General features: G+C 36.9%; 1 protein-coding gene across 1 annotated transcript; it reads right to left on the bottom strand.

Annotated features, from left to right (window-relative positions):
• Positions 1-1639: 1639 nt before the first annotated feature.
• DYTN (dystrotelin) lies at positions 1640-18905 on the bottom strand. The gene is made up of 14 exons (XM_058809905.1): positions 18860-18905; positions 16742-16816; positions 15625-15826; positions 13513-13598; positions 12858-12946; positions 12120-12191; positions 11611-11774; positions 10643-10754; positions 8406-8548; positions 7345-7513; positions 5603-5673; positions 3418-3565; positions 2306-2777; positions 1640-1743 (listed from the first exon to the last, which is right to left on the bottom strand). The coding sequence occupies exons 1-14, from the start codon at positions 18876-18878 to the stop codon at positions 1640-1642; spliced, it is 1926 nt and encodes a 641-aa protein (XP_058665888.1). The 5' UTR covers positions 18879-18905.
• Positions 18906-22409: the final 3504 nt, after the last annotated feature.

Below are 22409 nucleotides of genomic sequence, written 5' to 3'. Positions count from 1 at the left end.
GAAGAAGGATGGGATGAACATGTCTGACTTAAATTCTTTCACTGTCATCTGAACTGAATAACAGCAAAATAAAGACCTTGTGATTTTGTCCCCCTCATCTTACAGGGATCTGTGAGCTAAACAACTGCTTCTTAGCATGGAAAACAATTCTTTAAGTGTTTACATAATGATATGAAAAAACAATTCATGGTAGTTCAGGAATATCTATTTGTAAGAATTTGTGCTCCAGGTCTGTTCAATGTTTCTTCACACCAAACCAGCATTTGTCAGTTGCTATTGTTTCCAACCAAGTTGAATTCAGATGCACACACTAGAAGGAGATTTAAAGCCTCATCAGAAGCTGACCATAATCAACAAGTAGGTCCCTTGGATTGCTGTGTGTGTCTCTGGGCACTGGCGTACTGCAAAAGCTACGAGCTTCTATCTCATAGTATATTTATTTATGTTATGTTATGGGTATATCCACTTTCTAACTACCTCATCACTATTTGTTCAATGGGGTCCTCCCTCCTCCCTCAATAAGTTTCTTTTTTTTTAATTTTCACCCTCTTTACACTACCTTTGCTACAGACAAACCACTTGTTAGCTTCCAGTAGCATACCATTATTTCTTGCTGTAAATTCTCGAGTGTTTGCAGTACACGTAATTCAGGCCTCGTTTGACTAAAACTAGCATAAAGAATGAGGAATGTTCATTAATCTCACTACCACAGTGTAAGGTCTTTCAAGAAAATGGCTGAGGTGCTACCAAGAGAAAATAAGATTTCTAGCCTCTTTAATGAGTCAGGCAGCCCCTTTATCTTGATGATTATAACTCATTCTGAAAAATACAACATAAGGAAAATCTATGTGGAAAATCTGTGTAGAGTTCTGCTAAGCAGCTTTTCTAAAGCCCTATGCTTTTCATTAGCCTTTTCAATCACGTCAGCCTAAACACTGTTTGATTATATATGAAACAAAGCTTCAGAAAATTTACCTAATTTTTCTCCCAGAGCTTCCAAAAATATTTTGTTCTTACCTGAATGAAATTTCTTTGTCATCACAGAAAAAATCCTGTAAAAACTTGGGCTATTTTCTTTCTTGGCAAGCTGGTATCATTTCAGTGAAATAATTAAAATCCTTAAAGGTATGCAAATTTTCTTGAACCATAACTGGTTTTGAGCATATACAAACATAGTTATTTACTATTTTTATGCACCTCTTGCCAAAGATTCATAGTAAATAACTGACTGTACATTTTTTTCTCTCTGAAGTGGTACTGAATAATTTCAATTTCTCAGGTCTTTAAAATCCTTCTGTAAATTACAGGAAAAAGTGTTTTCCTTGTTGCTGGCATCAACAAGAAATAGAGCACCATTCCAAGGAGGTAACTCGACCATGGGATATCAACAGCTACAGAGAGAGAAATGGGCAATCGTTTGCACTGCTGAGGAAGTCACAGCACGGCAGCTGGAAATCACCTACAGAAAAGGAATATAGCTCTCCAGAATCCTCCAGGTGAAGGCTCTAAATGCAGAAACCTGTCATGCTGTGTTATTACAGGCAACATCTGAGACACTTTAAAGAGTCTCTTTTACGAGACACAGTATCAATTACCTTTATGTAGTTCAGTGAAGTTGCAAGGTGAATGGTAGCTTCCATCACTTACAAGCTGGTGAAATGACCTGGTGGATGAGGTCAGAAAAGGACCTGCAAACATGCTCAGCTGTAGAGAAGAACTCCTGGTGCAAAGCAGTTTGTTGGGCTGAAAAGCAGAATAAATTTTAAGTCTTTCTAAGCTTTTGGATACTGCCAGAGCACTAGAAAACTCTTAAAGAATCTCTAAGATAACTCTGTACAAGCACCAGCTTTTTCTGTCATACTCCATATCACATCCTCATTATCAAAAGTGAGGCATCCTGAATGTTGAACAAAGCTCTGCTGTGTAAGACCTTTGATTACAAAGCGATTTTGTACTGCTGGAAGTCTCCTAGGACTAGAGTTATAGTTACAGAGTCACAGAAGTGGCAAGAGCAAAAACCTCTCATGCTCTCACCAGTTTAAGTTTGCTCCTTAATTGACTGCTTATCTCTTAGGATAGACTCAAGACTCATTATCTCTTAGGATCTTTGATTCATCCAGTTCCAAATCAGTCTGAAATTAGGGGCTATATTTGGAATATGCTCTACCTTACTATATAGAATAATACTACAAAGGCTAAAGCAAGATTCTGAGTTTCCTCTGAGGGTTACATGACTATGAACAATATTATGGAATAAATGGGATGAAGGTAAGAAAACAGTGAAAGATGACTGGAGAACTTATACCTGGTTGAGTCTGGAGAGACAATGTGTCCTTCAGTTTCATCATTAGCACTTCCAATTCCTTTCTCACTTCCTTCTCATCAGGTGGTATCTGCATTGCAGTGGGAATAAGAACTGTATTCCCCATTCCACCAAGAGAGTTTTCTGTCAGTTTAGGCAGATATGTTTGTTTCTCTTTTGCTTGTTTATGCTGTCCCATAAAGGGTTTGTCATTTTGCAGGGACACTGACTCCAGTGGGTCATCTGAGAATCTGAAGTCCACTGCAGTGGGAACCTGGGGTGTCTGTAAAAGCTGCATTCTATTCACAGAGTTTGGGGGATTCAAAGATTTCCATTCTGCACATGTTCTGAAAATAGGCCTTATTTGGGCAGGATTTAATTCACTCTGCATTCTCCTTTCCAACACAACATGTGGATTTCTTGGCATTGTATTATGACACTGTGCAAAAGGATGCTCTGATGACTGCAACATGGTCTACAATAGACAAAACACAGAAAATAAATTGTAAAAATAATTGGTATTTCCGTTTGCCAGTAGTACTAAAACAGTATTGCAGAAAATGCTACAAAAAAGCTGTAGGAGGAAAATATGTAAACATTTTCTGTGAAACAAGAGCCTTTTAAGAATCCCAGAAATAATTGTAATGATAAGAATCACTATAATTGAAAACAAATAAAATATTTTCTATAAGATGTCTGTATCACATCCCAGTAAAAGACAGCAATTAGGAATGACATATTTATTCAATACCAGCACTTTGACTCTTCTCTGAAGAACAGACTGCAATGAAGTATCTAACACTTCTGTTGGAAACTCTTACTGGAATATTTATTATTTTCACTGCAGTAGTATTTAAATGCGCTAATATGAATATGTGTGCTAGATGCCAGATATGCACAGAATGACAAGAAAATACATACTGCCAATACCTTATCTGCTTTCTCTGAAGAGAAGCGCCTAAGATGACCGAAAATACAATTGGAAGGTGTATGAAATAGTATTAAGAGTACTGGTCTACAGGAAAAGCAGTTAGTGTTCAGTAATGGCTCATAGCTGTGACAATTCTGGATATATATATATATATATATATATATATATATATATATCACTATACCTTCATGTGCTGCAGCATCATTTGCAGGTTTTTATGGCTTACTCTCAGGCTTTGCAGTTTCGCCTCTATTTTGCAGCTTTTTTCTTCCTGGCAGTTATGAAGAAATTGCATTTTGTCCTTCCATTTGTTGAACTGCTTTTTCATGTACCTACCAGAGATACAGGAGGGTGGGATTTTTGCTAGACCAGACATACACAAATATATGCATTCATGGAAATGAGCAAACACTTTAGCAAAAACTTTATCCCTTTACTAGTTCAGGAAAATTTTGTCAGCTTTGGGATTAGAGGCCAATATTTCAGAAGCTGGACTGTATCCATGGAATTAGCAAGAACATGAGTATTCCAGATGAGGAAATATGGAAGCTGAGTAGAACTGTGGCCACATCTGAACCTTGCATCTTGGGGTTTTACCTTTCCCACAAAGATGGCTGCAACACGAGAAACAATAGCAGTTCCTCTGCATAGAAGCAAACTACTTATAGCAACTCCCTGACCTGCAAAAGATTCCCATTACATGCATGGGCAACAATGAAGTAAAAGCAGGTTCTGCCCCTTTGATAGAATTTCTTCTTGCTGGTGGTATTCTCTGCAGTTTCTTCAATGATACCAATAGCTTTCAAGCACAGGCCGTTTTGAAAAAACACTCTGATTTTTGCAATCAGAAGTGCTATCCTCCTATGTACAACAGAGATTTAGAAGTTACCTATTCAGAGCACAGTATGACAGAAATACCACCCATAATTCTCTTCTAGTTGTGATTTCTCTAAGAAGTCAGCATAGAAATAGTTTTGCTTTCCTCACAGCTCTCACAGCTGAGGTACAGACAGTAAAGTTTGTTAACACTACAGTAATAAACCAACTGCTTCATATGACAGATCTGAAATAGTTATCTGCCATATTTAGTTACATTCAGAAATTCACCTGATTCACTTTCTCTGGTAATGCTTTGGCTTAGAGACAGCAGCCTTATCACTTGAACTATGCAAGATTTGTCTGAATGGGACAGCAAGTCAGACCATTTAAAATTAAAATTAATACTACAGTCGTCCCTTATAACAACATTTAAGGGCTCCTCACTGTAAAATGCTGTCCTCCTTCGACTAACTCAGAGTCCAGTTCTGAGAACAGACAGGTGAATGCTGGAAGTCAGTCCACAGACAAGTGGACTGACTATGACTATGAGTAATGTGATTCATTTACCCAGTTCTATGATAAGCTCTGGGTCAGAGCAGCATTATAGGAGCAGGCATCCCAAATATCCTCTCAATGATTGCTAATCTAAAGGAAAGCTGAAGATCTTTGCCATATCTCTTTATTTTCCCAAGTGAGAACAGACCCACAATGAAATTGAAATAGTTTAGCTCTAATCTCGGAGTGCCCTTTTGTGAACTTGGAGCTGCAATTTTACTTGGAAGGAAACAGAACAGGAACAGAGGGAACTGAACATACTGAAGAAAATAAAGAGAACAGATTCAGGATCGAATTCTACACTTTACTGTAATTCCATCATTTTCAGTGGTTATAGGCATGGTTATATAGAGCACATTTATATACAACTACAAAGATGAACATGGGGAAGGCAAAAATGCAAGTCAAAGGTAGGCTTCATAGCTCACACACCAACTTCCCCCCTGCCATGTCACCCAAGCAAACAAGTCTCCCAAGAGATTATTAATTTAGGAATTAATATTTTACAGTGTCAAAGATTTGACTATCAGAAGGAACTTCCATACCTATAGTATTGTATTCATCCTATTAATCTCTATTTGTTGTACAGCATATTTTTTAGAAATGAATTCTACTTTGATTTAAAAGCTTCATGCAAATTATGAAATTTGTTTTGATTAAGCCTTATTCAGAGAAAAAATTGAAAAAGTATGTTATTCTGACATTTTTATCTGGATGAACATCTTTTTGTCTAAAAATTCCCTTTAGAAATATTAACTAGCAACTGCAGAAACGCTGATGAAAGCAAACCAAAAACTGTTTTGTTTTGCCATTGTTTTTCCAGTGATCTTCATCTAAAATTTTTGTTGCTGAGTTTTCATTATTCATCCTCATTTGATAGGATTTTTTAAGTCTAAAAATCTCCAAAGTATGGAAAAGTTATCTGTCTTCTAGCCCTCCAGCTGGACCAGCAATGCACACCAGTCTTCAGTGAATTTACTACAGCATTTACCTACCTGCTGTCACTGCGAATGCTTTTAATGGATTCATGCATTTTTAACACATCTGCTTCAAAAGAGGCTATTGCCTAAAAACAAAAAGAAGTATCTGTTCATAACTTTATCAGCAATAGCATTTCATTTTTATATGCAAGTTTTATTATAGGAGTCCATGGCAAATTTTGGATCTGACAGATCTACAGATTTACTAGTTAACCTTTTTAATTTAATGTATTATAATCAACTGATGCATTAAAGTATTTCAAATGGCTGGAAAATTTATTCTACAGAACAAATTCTTTGTTCTATGACAAATTTAGGTGTATGAGATTTTGTTTGAAAATAGAACAAAATCCATATTCCTGATTTCTGCAAAATCAAATACTCTGATTTGGGAACAATCTCTCTCAAGTGCCACAGCTGCTTTGAGACAAGAAGGTGTTGAAAGAGACGGTATATAGAAAAGAGAAACTCCTGGTCTTTAAATGGAAGTAGCATTCTCTGGACCATGCAGAGAACAGTAGCCCAGAAGTCAAGGAGACAAACACCTTCCAGCTAGATTACTTTTGAGCCATGATATAAGTTTGGCAGGAATCAGGGCTGCCAGGAAATTATGAGACTAAGAGCTGGATCAACCAGGACCTCCATACTCATAGATTCTATTAAAAGCGATCATTGTACTTACTGTCCACATCTTTTCAATCAAAGTGGAAATCATCTGCACTGTAAGATCTTAGAAATCATTATAAGACTGCTCAAAAGGAATTCTCAGCCCAGGAGAAAATAAACAAGAGAGCAAAGCACCTGACAGAATCCCAGCACAGGGATGCAAGTCCTGTCCTGCTGTTTTCTAAAATGACAAATGCCAACCGTCAAAATTCTATGTTTAAGCAACATCTGCCCACAACATCTCGTGCAGATATCTGCTGGCTGGCACTGTACCTTGAGCTGGGCAGCAGAGTTCTAAAAGACAGGTCTTCCAAAGGGCAGCACAGGATTAGCAGCCAAAGGAGTGACCTGATACACACAGGCTAGTATTGTGTTACTGCACCCCTTGGCCCCTGGGAAGAAGATGAGTGGATGACACAAACTGGTTTGAACACAACCCAGTGTTCCCTGTATTCTGAGTAAGTGCTGAGCCAATAACCTCTCAAAAATATAGAAACAAAAAATTGTTATGTACTTTTTTTTAGCTACACTGCCCTACCCAGTCTTTTAATATTGTTTCTTTGGAGAAAAGCTAGGAATGGATTAATAGAGACCTTTTGTGCATTAGCTATTTTAGTTGGAGTGGACACTGCTCTGAGTTTATCCTAAGAGGGCCCATTCTGTCCTCTTGCTATTTCCATGGTAACAAAAATGGCCTGAGTCTGATAAGAATTCAGGTATTCTTCTTTGACATTTGCTTGCAGTAGGAAGACATGATGGCCTTTTTTACTGTCAGAATAGTGAGAGGACTCCAGACTCATCTGGACTTTAGCATGCTACTCTACGACATCTCAAAAAACCCCAAGGCAAATATTCTTACAGGTGCTTCTGAAGGTCATGAAAGTCAAGGAGTTAGTCACTAATCTTGGGAAGACAACAAATTCAAACTTCACTAAGTTTTCCAGTTCCATATTTTTCAATGTAAGTGAGGAATTTACAGAAAGGTGAAGCTGCCCATTACATTTTCACTGAAATTAGAAGACAATTAGATAATTAACTTGCTAGGTCTCCTTCACAGGTTTAGCACTATTACTGCTTTGTGTTTTGCTCACCTGAGCTATTGTCTTGCCTTGCTCTGGTGTCATCTTGTTACTCTCACTCTTCTGCATTACAGCCCTGTTTTCAGGTATGAACCTGGGTGACTCTGGGACACAGTTGTCCACTGGGAAAGACACATTTTCAGGACCAAGTAGTGGTGAAGCACTGAATTCCACAGGAGGACTGTATACCAACAGAGAAGTAATGAGTAGGGAAAGGATCAGGACTCATTCTACCCACGAAGACCCAAATGCAGAAAACTAATGCAGTGTAAATAGACAGACAGATGTGCTATTGACTAAGCAAGAAGTAAAATTTAGCCATGCCTGCTGGCATATTTTGGTTAAAAGAATGAAATTCCTGAAAACAAATTCCACTCTCCCAACAGAATCTCAGCAACAGGCTGTTCTTTCCACCCATTTATTCTCAGTGCAATTTGCTGCTTCGTTTTTTTTTGCTCCATTTAGCCAACATAACCTTCAATGCTCATTATTAACCACTGTGATGAGTGGAAATATAGTAATGACTTTAAATATTAACCAAAGCACAAAAAACAACTGGTCTGAAAGAAGGGGAATGGTGAGATCATCTACTTGCTATTGTGAGTGATTCCACAGGTCTGCAATTTAGTGGGACTTTACTAGAATGCCTGCCAGTGAATGCACTGTGGGTCACACGTGGAAAGTATTCACAGGTAATTTCCAATGGATTTGTCACAGAGGAGGTGTTTAAGAACCCATGCAGTTGTAAAGGTAGTAAATATTTGCAATGCTTGGCCCTAGACTGAGTATAAGAAATGGAACAGAGTGAAAAATACAACATAAGGAAGGAGGGAAGCACAATACAAGCCTGTTATATTTTATAAGACAACTAATCATTAGGTTGTCAGCATGGTAACCATGGTTAAGCTACAGAACAATGTGCAGCAACTTCTCAGTTATTCTTTCCCTTTTTAATAGAAAAATCATGACATGATATCTGTCATAACAAGGTCCCTTACTCAAAGGACATAATCAAGCAATATCCCACAGCCTGACATGCAGAGATTATAAATTCATCTGACACCAAAACTCACAAAGTGTTTTTGTGAGCAGGGAAGTGCCTCTCCACTGACTCCAGAGCCCTCCTTCTCTGAGCCTCTTTTCTTCTGCAGCACTCTTGGAACAGGTTGTTCCTGATGGTGTGGACAAAGTGCTTTGTGTTCGCCTTTGCTGACATCTATTGGAATGAGGGATAATAAAGAAAAAAGTGACTTTTCAAACAGGTGCTGCCCAGAAACAGACATATTCCAAAGCAAAGGTCCATCTGTTCATCATCTGACAAGGCTCATGGCTGCTATCTGAGCCCTAGAAGGGGGAACTGAGGTGGGTAGTACTTGCAGGGCCACAGGCAAGAGCAGCTCCAATTCTTTTAGGCAAAATACTGAATGGATCAAAGTCAGACAGCCTGGAAATGCCTAAACACAATGATCAAGCTCACAGTCACAACAATAATTCTGCTGACTAGTATCTAAGGAAGAAATACTTTTATACTTCTATAAAGCATTTGTAGATATAGTCTTCCACGGCTCACATCCTCCTCTCACAGAATACAGTAAAATATACATCCATTTATCACAGAAGTGTCAGGCTCATGTACAACAACTAAGGTTAGTAGCTGTATTATTGGAGGACACCAACCAATTCTGCCCCAGGTGACTGCAGCAGAACATGGGGTGAGCCCTGACAGACTGAACACGAAAACAAAGAAAACACACCACATGCCTCCTAGTGCTTCTCAACGAGGTAGTAACGTTACCACAAGGTGTCAGCACGGCAAGGAAAAACTGCTGATATTGCAAACCTCCACTCAGCAGCTCAATCCCTGATAAAGACAGTGTGAAAAGAAAAGGACAGCATGTGCTAAGAGTGGAAGGAATGGGGATAGCAACTTACTGCTGATTATTTTATGTCCCACACAATAGATATAAAAATGGTATCTAGTGAGTAGCTTATCTTTTAAATTTTGGTATAGATTTTGGCCTGTATTGTAATATTTGGCCTATAAAGTAATATTTACAGAGTTTTTGTTAGAGTAGGGCTTCATAATGGAAATCTAAATTCAGTGATTCAATTGCAATTCTGCAGCAACAAGGTGGCTGCAATCTAGGCTGCAAAATCTCTTGCCTTGGTTTATCTCCTGTCCTTCCTTCTGGTGCCTCTACAAACACACATTCCCATTCACTCTCAATTCACACTAATTTTAAGGTCTCTACTTAGAAATATCTTAATGAGGAGTTAACTTTTGATTTTCCTACTTTCTCACAGATGGAGTATGAGGAAGAATATTTGAAGGACTGAACTGTTATTTTTAATGCAGATATTGAGTATCCAGTTGTAATTTCTCACAATGTAAGCAATAGGGTTTTGTTTTCAGAAAGAGAGCAGTGAAGTAGCAAGAGTTTAATGCTACCTCAGACAAAGGGTGCCTACAGGAGCAGTCTAACAGTTTCTAGTTTTAATGCAAATATTGGCTACCCAGGTATCTTTCACATTACCTGCAGAGGATTGGGAAGGAGAACAGGAAGTATAGGTTTCTAGGGAAACTTCCCTAAGTTTCAGCTCATTTACTGGAACAGAAAGATACAGTTATACAGATCCACAAAAAGCCCATCTGCTGCTGTGAGCAAGATCTGGAATCTCCTGCTCAAAGGAGAAGCCGGTCTTCCAAACAAAAATTCCCAGTGTTGTACTTTGTCACTAGTGTGATGATAGCACAAGTTGCCCCTGTAACAGAGTCCAGTTATGTGATCTTAGTTGGACACGTGTTACCTCCTTGTGCTGTATCCCTGACAGAGACAAATGAGTCAGAAAGGTTTACAGTAAAGTGGAAAAACTGAAGACATTCAGAAAAGAGAGAAAAAGAAAGACATTTCATGCAGGAGTTTTTATAACTTTAGAATTAGTGAATTTCTGGACGAGTGTGCATTGGGATTGCGGTGAAGGAACATTGGAACATTGAGGAGAATTTTCATAAATTTAAGGATTATCTGCTAACAGAAAATTTGCCATAAAGCTTCTTAAGATGAAGACTTGTACTGAGATATTCATAGCTCTATTCAGTTACTTCAGAACAGAATACTCATTCTAAAGTTAGAAGCCTGCTTTTGTCCTTTCCCTGTCTCCCTGTTCCCAGACTAATAATGCTAATATGTCATGGCCATTATAGCTAATACACACATAACTTTGAAATGCTTGTAGTTCAAGAATCCACTGCCTACTTGCCTCCATGAAGAACCACAACAGGGAATGAATCAGTACAATAGGGCTTTACCTGCACACAGTGTTCCACAACAGGATGTGATCTCTTATGTGGTTTGCAGAGACGGCCAGTGAAAAAGCAAGCTTGGCAAAGGTCAAAATTGAGGCACTTTAAACAGCGATACCTGTGAAGGAAAACAAAAGGATTTCTTTACCTCCTCACAAGTAAGAACTTGATGTAAGTAAGCTTGATTACTGTAAACTCAGATCCCTGGGCTCTGAAATTCAAAGAAACATCTTCGTTAGAAAAATGGCTTTCCTCAGCATTTTCTGAATTCAAGCTATTTTTCCCAAATGATTGAGGATTTTTCTCTGAACCCATCAGTGGTTTTGATCTTATTTATTTGCTGCACTGAAATACAGTCCATGGAAGAAACTGTTGTTCTAGCACCATTTCCCATTTTTCATAATGCAGTTACAACTTCATATGCTTCTTACACACCAGCTTACCTCTATTTGCTGCTTCCATGGAACTGTAATATTGACATAGGGTGCATAAACAAAAAACTAAAAATGCAAGAAACTAAATCTGCAAGCTTACAATTAGCAAGAATGTAGTAACAGTAAAATGCTTTTCTGAGCATTCTGGTTAGATGGTAATGGATAGTGTTCTTTTTATACCACTATGCCATTATATAACATTACTTAGATGACAAAGGTGCTAAGATGGAAAACTTAATGAGCCAGTTAATACAATTGGTTACAGGAAAAGTAATTAAGAAATGAGATACACAGGTTTAATTGACTTTACCCTTGGACTGCCGGTTTACCTGTGGCCAGTTTTCATGTTTGTGCTAGTGAGCTAAAGAGAAGTAGGATGAAGACTTGAGCATTAGACTGCAGTGGTTCTCTCTATCCCTCTTTTCCTGGTTAAATTAGATTACATCCAAAGCTTGTTACTTAGTACATCAGTTACAGCCTGTAAGGTATGCAAACAGTGGTAAGAACTAATTGTGTGGATGCTAAAGACCACTGACACACCTGATGCCTGTAATGGGGAAAACTTTGCAGACTCTGCATCTAGCTTGGTGAGAAACCATTTCCGTGGCTGATAATCTGTAACATGTAGGGAGCCACAGGAGGACAGCAGGCTCTGATCTCAGCCAAGACAGGAATTTTTCTTCAACAATGGCTGCATTCAGAACCTAGAAAAAATACATGTCTCAAGCTCATACATTCACTTGAAAAGAAATGGTGGTTCATCTACAATCTCTAATAAAGGCTCCGATATTGGATTTTGCTGGCATAAATTTTCCATTCATGTAAAATGTTACTGGGTTCCAAAGGTTTTGGAATAAATGCTAGAATCTTCAGTAGTATCTTACTGAGCATCTTTTCTATAGATACAAATCCTCCCATACTGTGAGACTGATGATCAGCCCTGCTTCTTAAAAGTAGATACTTGGGGATGTTATGTGGTGATACGCTTGAAGTTTTAATCAATCAGCAACATTCAGAATAATTTCCCAGGACATCAGAATTTCACTCACCCCATAGAAACAGTCATGAATCGCAATTTCCACACAAGACAGAGTGCAGCCTTCTCCCACAATGGCTGGGACCTACATCAAGAAGAAAGGCTCAGAAACACCTCAATAAAAAACAGATGTTCTCATCATGCTCTGCTGCGATGGTGACAGCACACAGATGGTGAAGTATCTATAGCAATGCCATTTTACACACTATTTTGAAGAAAGCCCGTTCATATTCATGCCATCAGTATGCAGTTTCACAGTTCAGGGTGTGTCAGAATGATTTGTTTCCAACCCACTTACTGTAATGGATAAACATACTATATTTCCACACTATACTCCTGAAGGACACTAAGTTTAAATCCCAGAGGTCATTTTCAGATCCCATTTTCAGCACCAGTTCAGCTGGAAATACCTGTATGCTAAGGCAACTTGCTGCAACTGCAAGCTATTCTAGTGAGTACAGACATTTGAAGTTCGGAGTTGCTTTAGGAACAGTTGTATCCAGCTGTTTCCAGGATCTGTAAGCTCAGGCAACAGAGCATTCACTAATAAAAGTGGCTATTTTGAAAAAAAGGACAGAATTTGATTCTTTTACCTATTTTGCATGACAGCTTCCTATACCCACAGTGTCTTATTAACTTCAGTCCCATAAGGTAATCAAACATAAAAGGTATCAACCATGAGGGGTTTTCTTCTGGTAGGTTAGGACTCTCCTACAAAATCTGTTGAGTAACAGCACTGCACTGACATTACCTGATTTAAGTCTGTTAGAAGGCTTCTCAGGGCACTTTGGGTAATCAAGGTCTCCTTCCCATCAGGGATAGCATAAAACTGGAAGAAAGCTGAAAACAAGGAAAAAAAACCCTGGAATCCTGGCAGAGTCTGAACTGTCTTCAAGCTATCTTCAAACTGCTATGGTAACTGCGGTCTAACAAAGAAACCCTTCCAGAAAGTTTCACTATATTTTGTACCTAACAGGCTCTCAGTGACTGCTGTGACCATAGTTCTCCCTACTGTGAGGGAAAGAGAAGGAAAGCAAGGAAAAAAAGCAATGAACTCATTCTTACAACATTAGGAAAAATATTTAAATATGTTTATACAAGAAGTGCTCTATTTAAATTGTGAATTGCTAATTTAAAACCATGGGGTTTCTGTTATTTTCTGCTAGGCAAATAGAAGTTTTACTTAAATGTCACTATAACCTCTTCTGAGGCTCTCTATTGCAAAGATGGCTACAGATATTGATTGGAAAGCATTATTCTGCATCAGCCTTTCTCTACAACTAAGCAGTCAACATAATTTACTTTTTTCATGGCAGAGCTTTTATTTTAAAATAAAAAAAAAGATGGTGGAAATTTTCCTCAATGTTCAGTATTTCAGACAGTGTATAAAATCATACATTTCCCACCTCTGTATTTAGCCAGTAGAGTATCTCCTGAAAGGGAAATTAGAGCAGCTGCAGCAGATCTAGTTCTGACATACCCCGTTCCAGATCTAGGAAAATGAAATAAGTTACACTATTCTCATTCACAGAGAATATAAAGACTGAAACATCTAAAGAATGGAATACTGCTATGCAGGAAGAAAACTTCAAAACATGTATCCTTTTATATGTATAAATGTAACCAAAGTAACATTTCAGTAATATTTTATGTCTAGAACCTTTTGTCACTGAAAATAACTGCAGAATTAACTGTTCCAAGATACCATGCAATCATAAAACAAAAAGAAAACATCTCCTTCAGAGTCTTCACATTCCAAGTAAAATGTAATTTTACACTTACAATGTATGTCCTAAAAAATATCTGCTCTTTTTATTGTGGGAAGCCTTCCCAAATACAGTACTGAATAAAGGATACAATCTAAGTTTTGCGTATATCATCAGGCAGCTCTACTGTGGCCCCAGATCTGCACTAAGCTTCTCTTGGGCTGATTACATTTAATTTCACTGAAACTCAATTTAATCAAAAGGATCTATGCAGGAGCAGGACATTTAGTTTTGACCATTAGATAATAATAACGTAGATTAATTTAGAACCAAATTTTGTCACATAGACACCTAATGAAAAACACTAATTTTTTTGTGAAGACTATGCAGATATTAATCAGAAACCACAAATCAGGAAATCCCAGAAATCTATATTTAAGATATTACTTTTGCAAAGATTCAAAATATGTCTTCAAGAGTCTTTAGATAAACCCACACTGCGTAAAGCTGCAATACTGACTCTCAAGTATGAAATGCATGGGAAATTGTTGTTTTTCCAGAAATTTCAAAGAAAAAACTCCAAGACTAAAGCTGAAGTACACAATCAAGCACCCTTAAGATGTTTATGTAAACTTATTAAGTAAATACCACAAAAACATGGAAAATTCCTATGTGCTCTTTCTATTAAATACTTTCCAATGTTAATAGTGGACAATAGCACTCTATAGAGAAAACATGATTAGAAAATTATAAGAAGCTCTTCCTATCTTATATACACGTCGAGAACTTATTAAATTATTTTTAAAAAAAGAAATAGCAGCAAAAAGAAAATGGCACCCCTAAGACATCCCTTAGAAAACAGACTAAAAGACTAAGATAGTACTATTAAGAAGATTCTTCTACATTATTTCCCTACAGCACACAAAAATTACAAAATACTCTTGATGTTTCTAGCTTTATTTCTTATAACAGCACTTATTCTTATCCTTAATGGAATTTTTACAAAAAATTTTGATAAAGTGGGACCTTTAGCAGTAATGATCATATGAGTAATGAATAAAGATTCAAGAAAAAGTTCTGCAGACCACTTACATCTCATTTACTTTCAGTAAAAACTTTACTATCATGTAGAAGGGAAAAATTTCACCTGTGGTAAATAACTTGTACAATGAACTTAGTCTGTCTTTTAAATCTGATACAATCACAAATCAATCCTGCCTTTGGTGAAATAACTCATTATTTACAAACAATACATAAGAAAAATACCCTCTGTGAGGCGTTTCCTTATTATTTTCAGAAACTGTGCTATTCACTGAGCTGCTCACCTTAGTTATGACACATCAATTTTGTTTCATAATTGGTAGATTAACTTTTTAAGCTAGAGGAAAATGAATAACAAAAAGTGACTGGCAAATTCCTGATTTGTGCATGAGTACTGTTCTCCTGAGGGAAATATGGATTCATTTTAGGAGTGTACCAAAATATCTTGGAAGTCAGATGAAAAGCTACTCTGTAAAGCTGTTCAGAGAAAAAGTCAGCAAGGACTGGCAAAGATAGTTTTGGGAGCATTTGAGCACTGTGTTTCTGATGCAGTTTTGTGCCTTATATTCCTACTGCTGAACTACTCCTAGTTTTTATACAAAGCATAACCAATCAAAATGGGAGAGTTTCACACAGAAATGGTGTGAGAGTGGTAGAAACAAACTTAGTCTAGCTCTACTTCAGATGGGAGCAATATGTCCTGTCCAAAAACACATTCTTTAACTCTACAGTACTTCACAATGGATCTACATTTATTCTTCTTCTTCTCACCTGTCATACATGGCAATCAGCAGGCCCAATGTGAATTCAGCAGCTCTTGGATCTACTTGGCCTGGTTTTTCTGACCTTGCCCTTTGGAAGAGCTTCATCAGCATTCTAGAGATTTGCTGCCTGTTCAGAGATATCCGCTCTTCCCTCTGGCTTTGTTCACTTGATAGGATGTGCTGAATCAGAGAAACGTCAATCAAATCCACTGTGGTAAAATTAAGGAAGAAATGAATGAGGGTCCCTGCCTTTTTATGAATGGAAGCATGACTATTTTTCACCTAGCTAAGACAGGCCTGTAAAATGAAGCCTTAAACAGTACACCACATACAAAGAAAACCAGTACCTGTGGCACTTCTACATTGACACAGAGCATCAGGCAGATGCTCATATGATTTATGCTTAGACCATATCAGGACTGAGACCAAACTAAATGTATTCATAGAAAAGCATCCCCAAATGAAAGAAAGGCCAACAAACTAGTCACCTTCTCTGTGTTACCCTGAAGACCTCATTTGCAATGTTGTGCATTTTCAGCACAAATAAAAAATTCAAGATTTCCATGAAATTTAGTTCAATATGGAATTTACATCCAGTAATTTCAAAGTGAGCTAGGTGACCAGGACTTTGTTGCACAACTCTTTGATTGCACTGAATTCTCCCTCCTTTCAAAGACAGGGAGAATGAATACTAACCAGTAGTTTTCTGGTCTATCATGTTCTATTTTGTTCTCATTAATTCTTATAGTCCAGTCAATGCATTTTCAATAAGCCATGATTATTTCCAATAAATCAGCTCCTAAGAAACACATTAGAATTTGACTTTTCAAGACCATAATAATAGATTAATAATTATCAGTGATGTCTACATAGTATTGCTGCAGATGGTAGATATAATTTGATTCTCTCATAATTTTAGAATTTCACTAATGTATTTCCATTGACATTCAAAAAGAAAAAAAATCAATTTGTATATGAAGATCTTAAGTGTTCATAATCCATTCTGAAACTCCAAGGTGGAAAATGAGAGAGCAAAGTAGCATAATAACTCATGGTGACAGCAATGCAAATTTGATACAGATTCTCCTCCCTGTAAAAGCATAGGGTTCTCTTTGGCTACTAACACTGGCAAAGACTTTGTACTGAGCGTAGTTTTAGGGCTGTTCTGTATACGGAGCTCTCAACATCACTGAAGGCCTCTGTGAAAGAAAACAAACACACATTACAATGGAGTGCTTCATTCAAAACTAACTAAAAATCAAAACAACCAAATTTGGAGTTTCAAGTTGATCAACACTCTGAAGGAAAATTTGGGGGGAAAAAACCCAAACAAATAGAACACATTTTCTGTTTTAAAAAATAACTTTGTGGGGTGAACAATCTTCTTGTAAACAGTAACACCATCTTTTGTAAAATCAGAATTTAACACAGAGAGAACATCTGTTTCTTTGGGAATCAAGTTTATTCATATATCAGAACAAGGCCTGTGGGGGTTATGCACTGTGCAAACCTTTAGCCAAGATCATAATGAAATAATATTTCTTCACACAAATAGGTTTTTTGATCAGAGATGCTCCTCTTCAAGGAACAGTTTGTCAGTTTGCACAGCAGGGTTATTGTTTTGGATGCATATTGTTTCAAGCACCAAACAAATCTTCTGTCAAGATCAACATGAGGGAGTCTTGCAGAAGAAGACAAGCCCTTTACCACAGCAAATTACTTTTGACATCTCTGTTTAGCAAACCCATTCAATCTGCTTGACTAAATCCCATATCCTTATACGATTTCAGCTTATTTCTTTCACATCAAGAAAGGATGTTTTTCAGAGTGGAAAGTAAGAGCTGCTGACTGTGACCTATACTCAATACTTTACATATACCCAGAACTTCAAGAACAAAAAACAAGGCTTGTTTACTAAACTTTAGAAACTAAAAAGGGATTTATCAGTTATCCTTCTGTCCTCAGAGACTCTTTTCTCCCTGTACTTCAGAGAGAGTTACACACAGTTGATTAAGGCTAAAGATAAGCAATAAATATGTATAAATGAGTAGAAATAACTCACAAAATACTTCACCTGTTCAGTCTGGAAAGGTGCCAATCTGTGTGCAATGGTTTCCAAGAAATACACCAGATTAATATTAATAGTCAGCAGATTATGGGCTCTTCTGGTTCCCAGATGCTGCCTAAGCTATAGAAAGATGCCAATAACTGCTATACCATCTGCTTAGTCCTGCTCTTGTCATACTATGTTTTGTTATATTATTTGGAGATGCAATGTAGCATGTCATAGAATGTGAAAAATGAGTTTTGACTTCCACGCATCATCAGTTCTCTTTCCTCAATAAACTGATCCAAAGCCCTTTTGAAAGAAACAGAACAACTCCCACAGTTTTCATTAGGCTATGGATTAAGTTCCAAATGCTTATTCTCAAATAAAAATGCTAGAAATAGACATATGATTCAACTCAAACACCTTCCATGCACAAGATGATTTTCAAATTGAAGAGAATCTGTTTTAGTAGCCATCTGCTACTTAATTCTAGTCCACCCTTACAAAGAAAATGTGGCCTCAAAGTAGGGCACTCTGTGCCTGTCAAACACAGTTCCAGAATTAACTTGTGAGGACACATAAGTAAAATAGCAAATTATTTTAGAATTATTACTGATGAGAGGCTATTTAGGGACATTAAAATATTTCATTTCTCATAGGAAAGGGGCTTCCCCTCTGGACAGAAAACCAGCATGTAATCATTCTGCTGTGGGTCAAATTTCACCTCAAGAAATATAAATGCCCTTTGTAGAGAAGCTGACAAAGGAGCTCCTGCACACATAGAAGTGTGCTGATTCCTGACATCATCAGCTGGTTACCTGCTATTCTGCATTTTGAGGTGCTCTGTGGCAGATGAGGTGTCCGCTGAGATTTTGCTCTCAAAAAGGGAGTGTATGGCCATCTTCATGCCTATCCCAAAGTATGAAAAGCACCTTAGCACTTATTATAAATTAGAGATCATGGCCCTGTGTGCCTGACTATTCCATAAGCCAATGTGATAGTGGCAAGGAAGGTGCCTGGACACATCCAACAATAAAGGTAAGACATCACAGCTCTGTAATTTATCATTTATGTGCTACAGCACAGAGATTCTCAAGGTGGCATGATTTCATTAAAATTCAGTAGTTTCTGTTCAAAAAGACACAGAAATGCCTTTTGAGAAAAGTTGGGGAAAAATAAGAAAAATCCTTACCCTGCAAGTCTGGATCCATTTGAAATTAACAGATGGCATTAGGCATTCTATAACAAAACAAACCAAAGTGTAAAACCACATATTCTACACAGAGACATATTGAACCATTCAAATTAAACCTTTTAATCTGAACAATTCACTGGATGCGTTTCAGAAATTAAATTAAACAGAATTACATTAAACAAAATAGTTTTGGTGCCACGTGCAGAGAAATGCCAGCAAATGGCAAGCTCTCTGCTCAGCATAAAATAGGAGTAATTCAAGTAACTGCAAAACTGTAGCACAGCAAAACCAATCCTCAAAACAGTTTTAAGTACAGGAAATGAGATCTTTCACTATTAAGAGCTCGGTGTTTACCTGCAGGATTACTACATGGTCCAATGTACAATTTCAGGTCATAGAGGGCATATCTACACCAGACTCTTCCTCAGATTCACTGATTGCAATTATTCAAAAGTATTTTCTACAATTTTCAAGCAAAACTAAAGTTTTAGGCTGAGCTAACATTATTTCTTATTGAGCTGTTATGGAAGGGGAAAACAAAGCTTAACCATGTACCTACTTACATTAACAACTGTGAAAGCAAAAGTAGTTATGTCTCTGCAGGAGTGGAAACTGAATGTCTCCCCTCAGGATTTATTTCACTAATGCTCTAAACTACATTATATTTCCAATCACAGAAATGTAAGTATGAATTAACTAGTAGTAACTATCTTTCAGCTAACACTGCAATTGCAAAACACTAGGAATAATGGATCTAGGTCACACAAGATTCCAAAGGCAATCTGTATCGTTTATTGTGCAGAACAAAGGGAAAGTTTGCTACAATAAATAAAAATTAAAGAGTTGGAAATTATCTAAAACTTAAATAATAAATTTGATGTTAAATCTGAACTTAAACAAATGTTCACTTCTTACATTTTTTCAGTTAGAATCATTGATCATTTGTCATAAACATGACAGAATACTGGCCATTTATGAAGCATAAATATTCAATGATCTAAAATTATTGAGTCTACCATAAATATGCTCCTCACCATTTTAATTGGTGAAAGCTGCAATTTGTGTTTCAGTCTCTAAATTTCAGCCATAACCTAAATTTAGATGCTTAAAATATTGAGATACAGATTTGTTTTAATAGTCTTTTTCATTCAAGACTACAATGGCACAGTTTTTACGGTAGTCCTTCTTTGAAAAAAATACCACTATGTTTCTTTTCCACTATTCTATTTTCTTTCTTACTAAGGGTTCTGCAAAACAACAGCTCTGCCCAGCATTTACACAGGCACATAAGTTTGCCTATAGATAGATATTCATATGCAATATATATGAAAATATGATACAACTGTTCCTAAAATAGCTGCAGTAGTAGAAGTCTCTGCATAACTTGACAGAAAAGTTCATGTACAGAAATCAGTGAAATCAGAAGACACAGAGCAATGAATTAAACAAAAGTGTTTGGTGAAAACTACATGTAGCAATCTAGAAGGTAGACTTACAAATGCACAGCTTACCTCCTTTATTTTCTCTGTACCAGAGGTACATAAAATAAAGAAAGTGGACAGGAAGAATATAAAAATATTCAGGTTAAACTCACTTAAATTAGAACTCATTAGAATTTGCTCACTCAAATAAGAACAGATCCACTGACTTACTGAGTTATACAGCATGCATAATATATGAGTGCTTGATACTTACTGTAAGATGACCAGATCTCTGTCCAGTACAACACAATGTCTAACATTTAAATCACCCATATGGAAAAACACACTATAGTCTTGTACTAGGGTATTCATAGTCTCAAAGTCAACAATGTATTTCTGTGTTTTACCAAATTACATCATATCTATGAACCCTCTTTCCAAAAAGTTACAGAAGAGATTATTAATGTATGTACAGTCTACACTTTCATATACAAAACTCTGTGGACAGTCCAGATCTTGACTGCAGTGGGAGTGCCTGGGTGAAACAAAGAGAATCTACTTCAGTGTTAGCACATGAACACAACGTGAAAGCAGAAGCAGTATCTGCCACCCATGAAATCTGAAGTAACTTTGCCCATTGATACACTCTTTCAGCCTGTGTTATATATCAGTTACTTGTGTGCTTTAATAGTGAAAAACACTTAAGAAAACAAACAAAAAATTAAAATTATGTACAAATACTCAGGAAGTAAATTGTTACAGTTAACAGTCCTGGTCCCATTAACATGAATACTCTTATGTGCAAAACAAGGATAGCCTTTTTCTTGACTCTTAGTGGAATGTGAAAGAAAAGTAACACTTGATTACTTACATGTACTTTGTTTGACATACAGGTTCTCAGAATATGTGCTTTAGCAAATAAAATGTGTTTTGAAGCATGTTACATAATTAAATTAAAGTACAGAGAAAGACGAGCCACATGAAGTAAGGCAGAAACCTCCCAGCAGATCAATCAACTCGATCACAGAGACTTTTCTTTTGAAATCAGACAACATATGATGAACATCTTAAATATACATAAAAGAACCTACAGTTACTTATGTTTCCTGTGAAGGGTGAAGATATTTTATGTTTTATTCAAAGGCCAAAATTATTGTCTCCTCTTAAATAAAGTAGCTGCGCTTACCTTCCTCTCATTACTTACTGAAGGTCCAGAAGTCAGATGACACTGCCAGAGAAGTCCAGTAGTTTTACAGCACTTAAAAGTTGACTTCAAGACACAGTTCTAAAGGTTTTGCTTTTAAATTAAAGCTGCTCACAACAAATGCCTAGCAAAGGCCCAGATCAAAGTATCAGGTAATTGTCTAAGCAGTCAAAACAGAGAACACTAATTAATTAGTAATAAATATCCTGAATTATTAAAGATAAAACTTCTTTGATCTTAGTTTCAAAGCTTTTTTTTTTTTTTATGGTTGGAGTGCAATATTTCTAAATTGAGAGGCCTTTACTAAGCATCTCCCAGTTGCTGAGAAACTGTTGCTATAGAGACTGAAAAAGAGGTAGAAGCTGACAGAGTAATGCAGAAAGCACAGTGTGCTGTAACAAAGAGTTGGGGCAGCTACACAAAGAAGAAAAATAGGAAGCCCTAGTGGTAATGTGCTAGAGCTAGAATTGTTCAGACCAACCACAAAGCTCTTCAGCATACCCAAATGCTAGGGTTTAAGAGGAATCTATATATAACATTTGTAAAACACATACAACTTAAAGACCTTCTCATAAATTTTTCAACGGTTACCATAACAGCCAGGTAGAAAGAGTCATCGATACCATGAATATCCTGCATACATAACAGGACTTAGGGACTTGGGAAAAAATGTGTCCCAGAAATTGGTTATTACTTATAGAAAACCCGAACTTACTGATGACTAAGTCAATTGCTGTTTTATAGCTGTAACCAACGTTGAATATGTTACCATATTTTAGCTTTCCTATTATTTTTTTCTTTCTTTTTCTCCTAAAAAAAAGCTAGGAAAAAAAGCTTTTGCATTCACTTATGCTTCATGAGAAAAGACCTGAATTCCCCTGCACACCACTAGACAAATCCAGTTAGAATAATTTAGGATAGG

The sequence above is a fragment of the Ammospiza caudacuta genome, chromosome 8, assembly GCF_027887145.1.
Source record: "Ammospiza caudacuta isolate bAmmCau1 chromosome 8, bAmmCau1.pri, whole genome shotgun sequence".
Taxonomy (NCBI): domain Eukaryota; kingdom Metazoa; phylum Chordata; class Aves; order Passeriformes; family Passerellidae; genus Ammospiza; species Ammospiza caudacuta.
The sequence above is the reverse complement of the archived record's forward strand: the minus strand, read 5'-3'. Positions and strand labels throughout refer to the sequence as shown.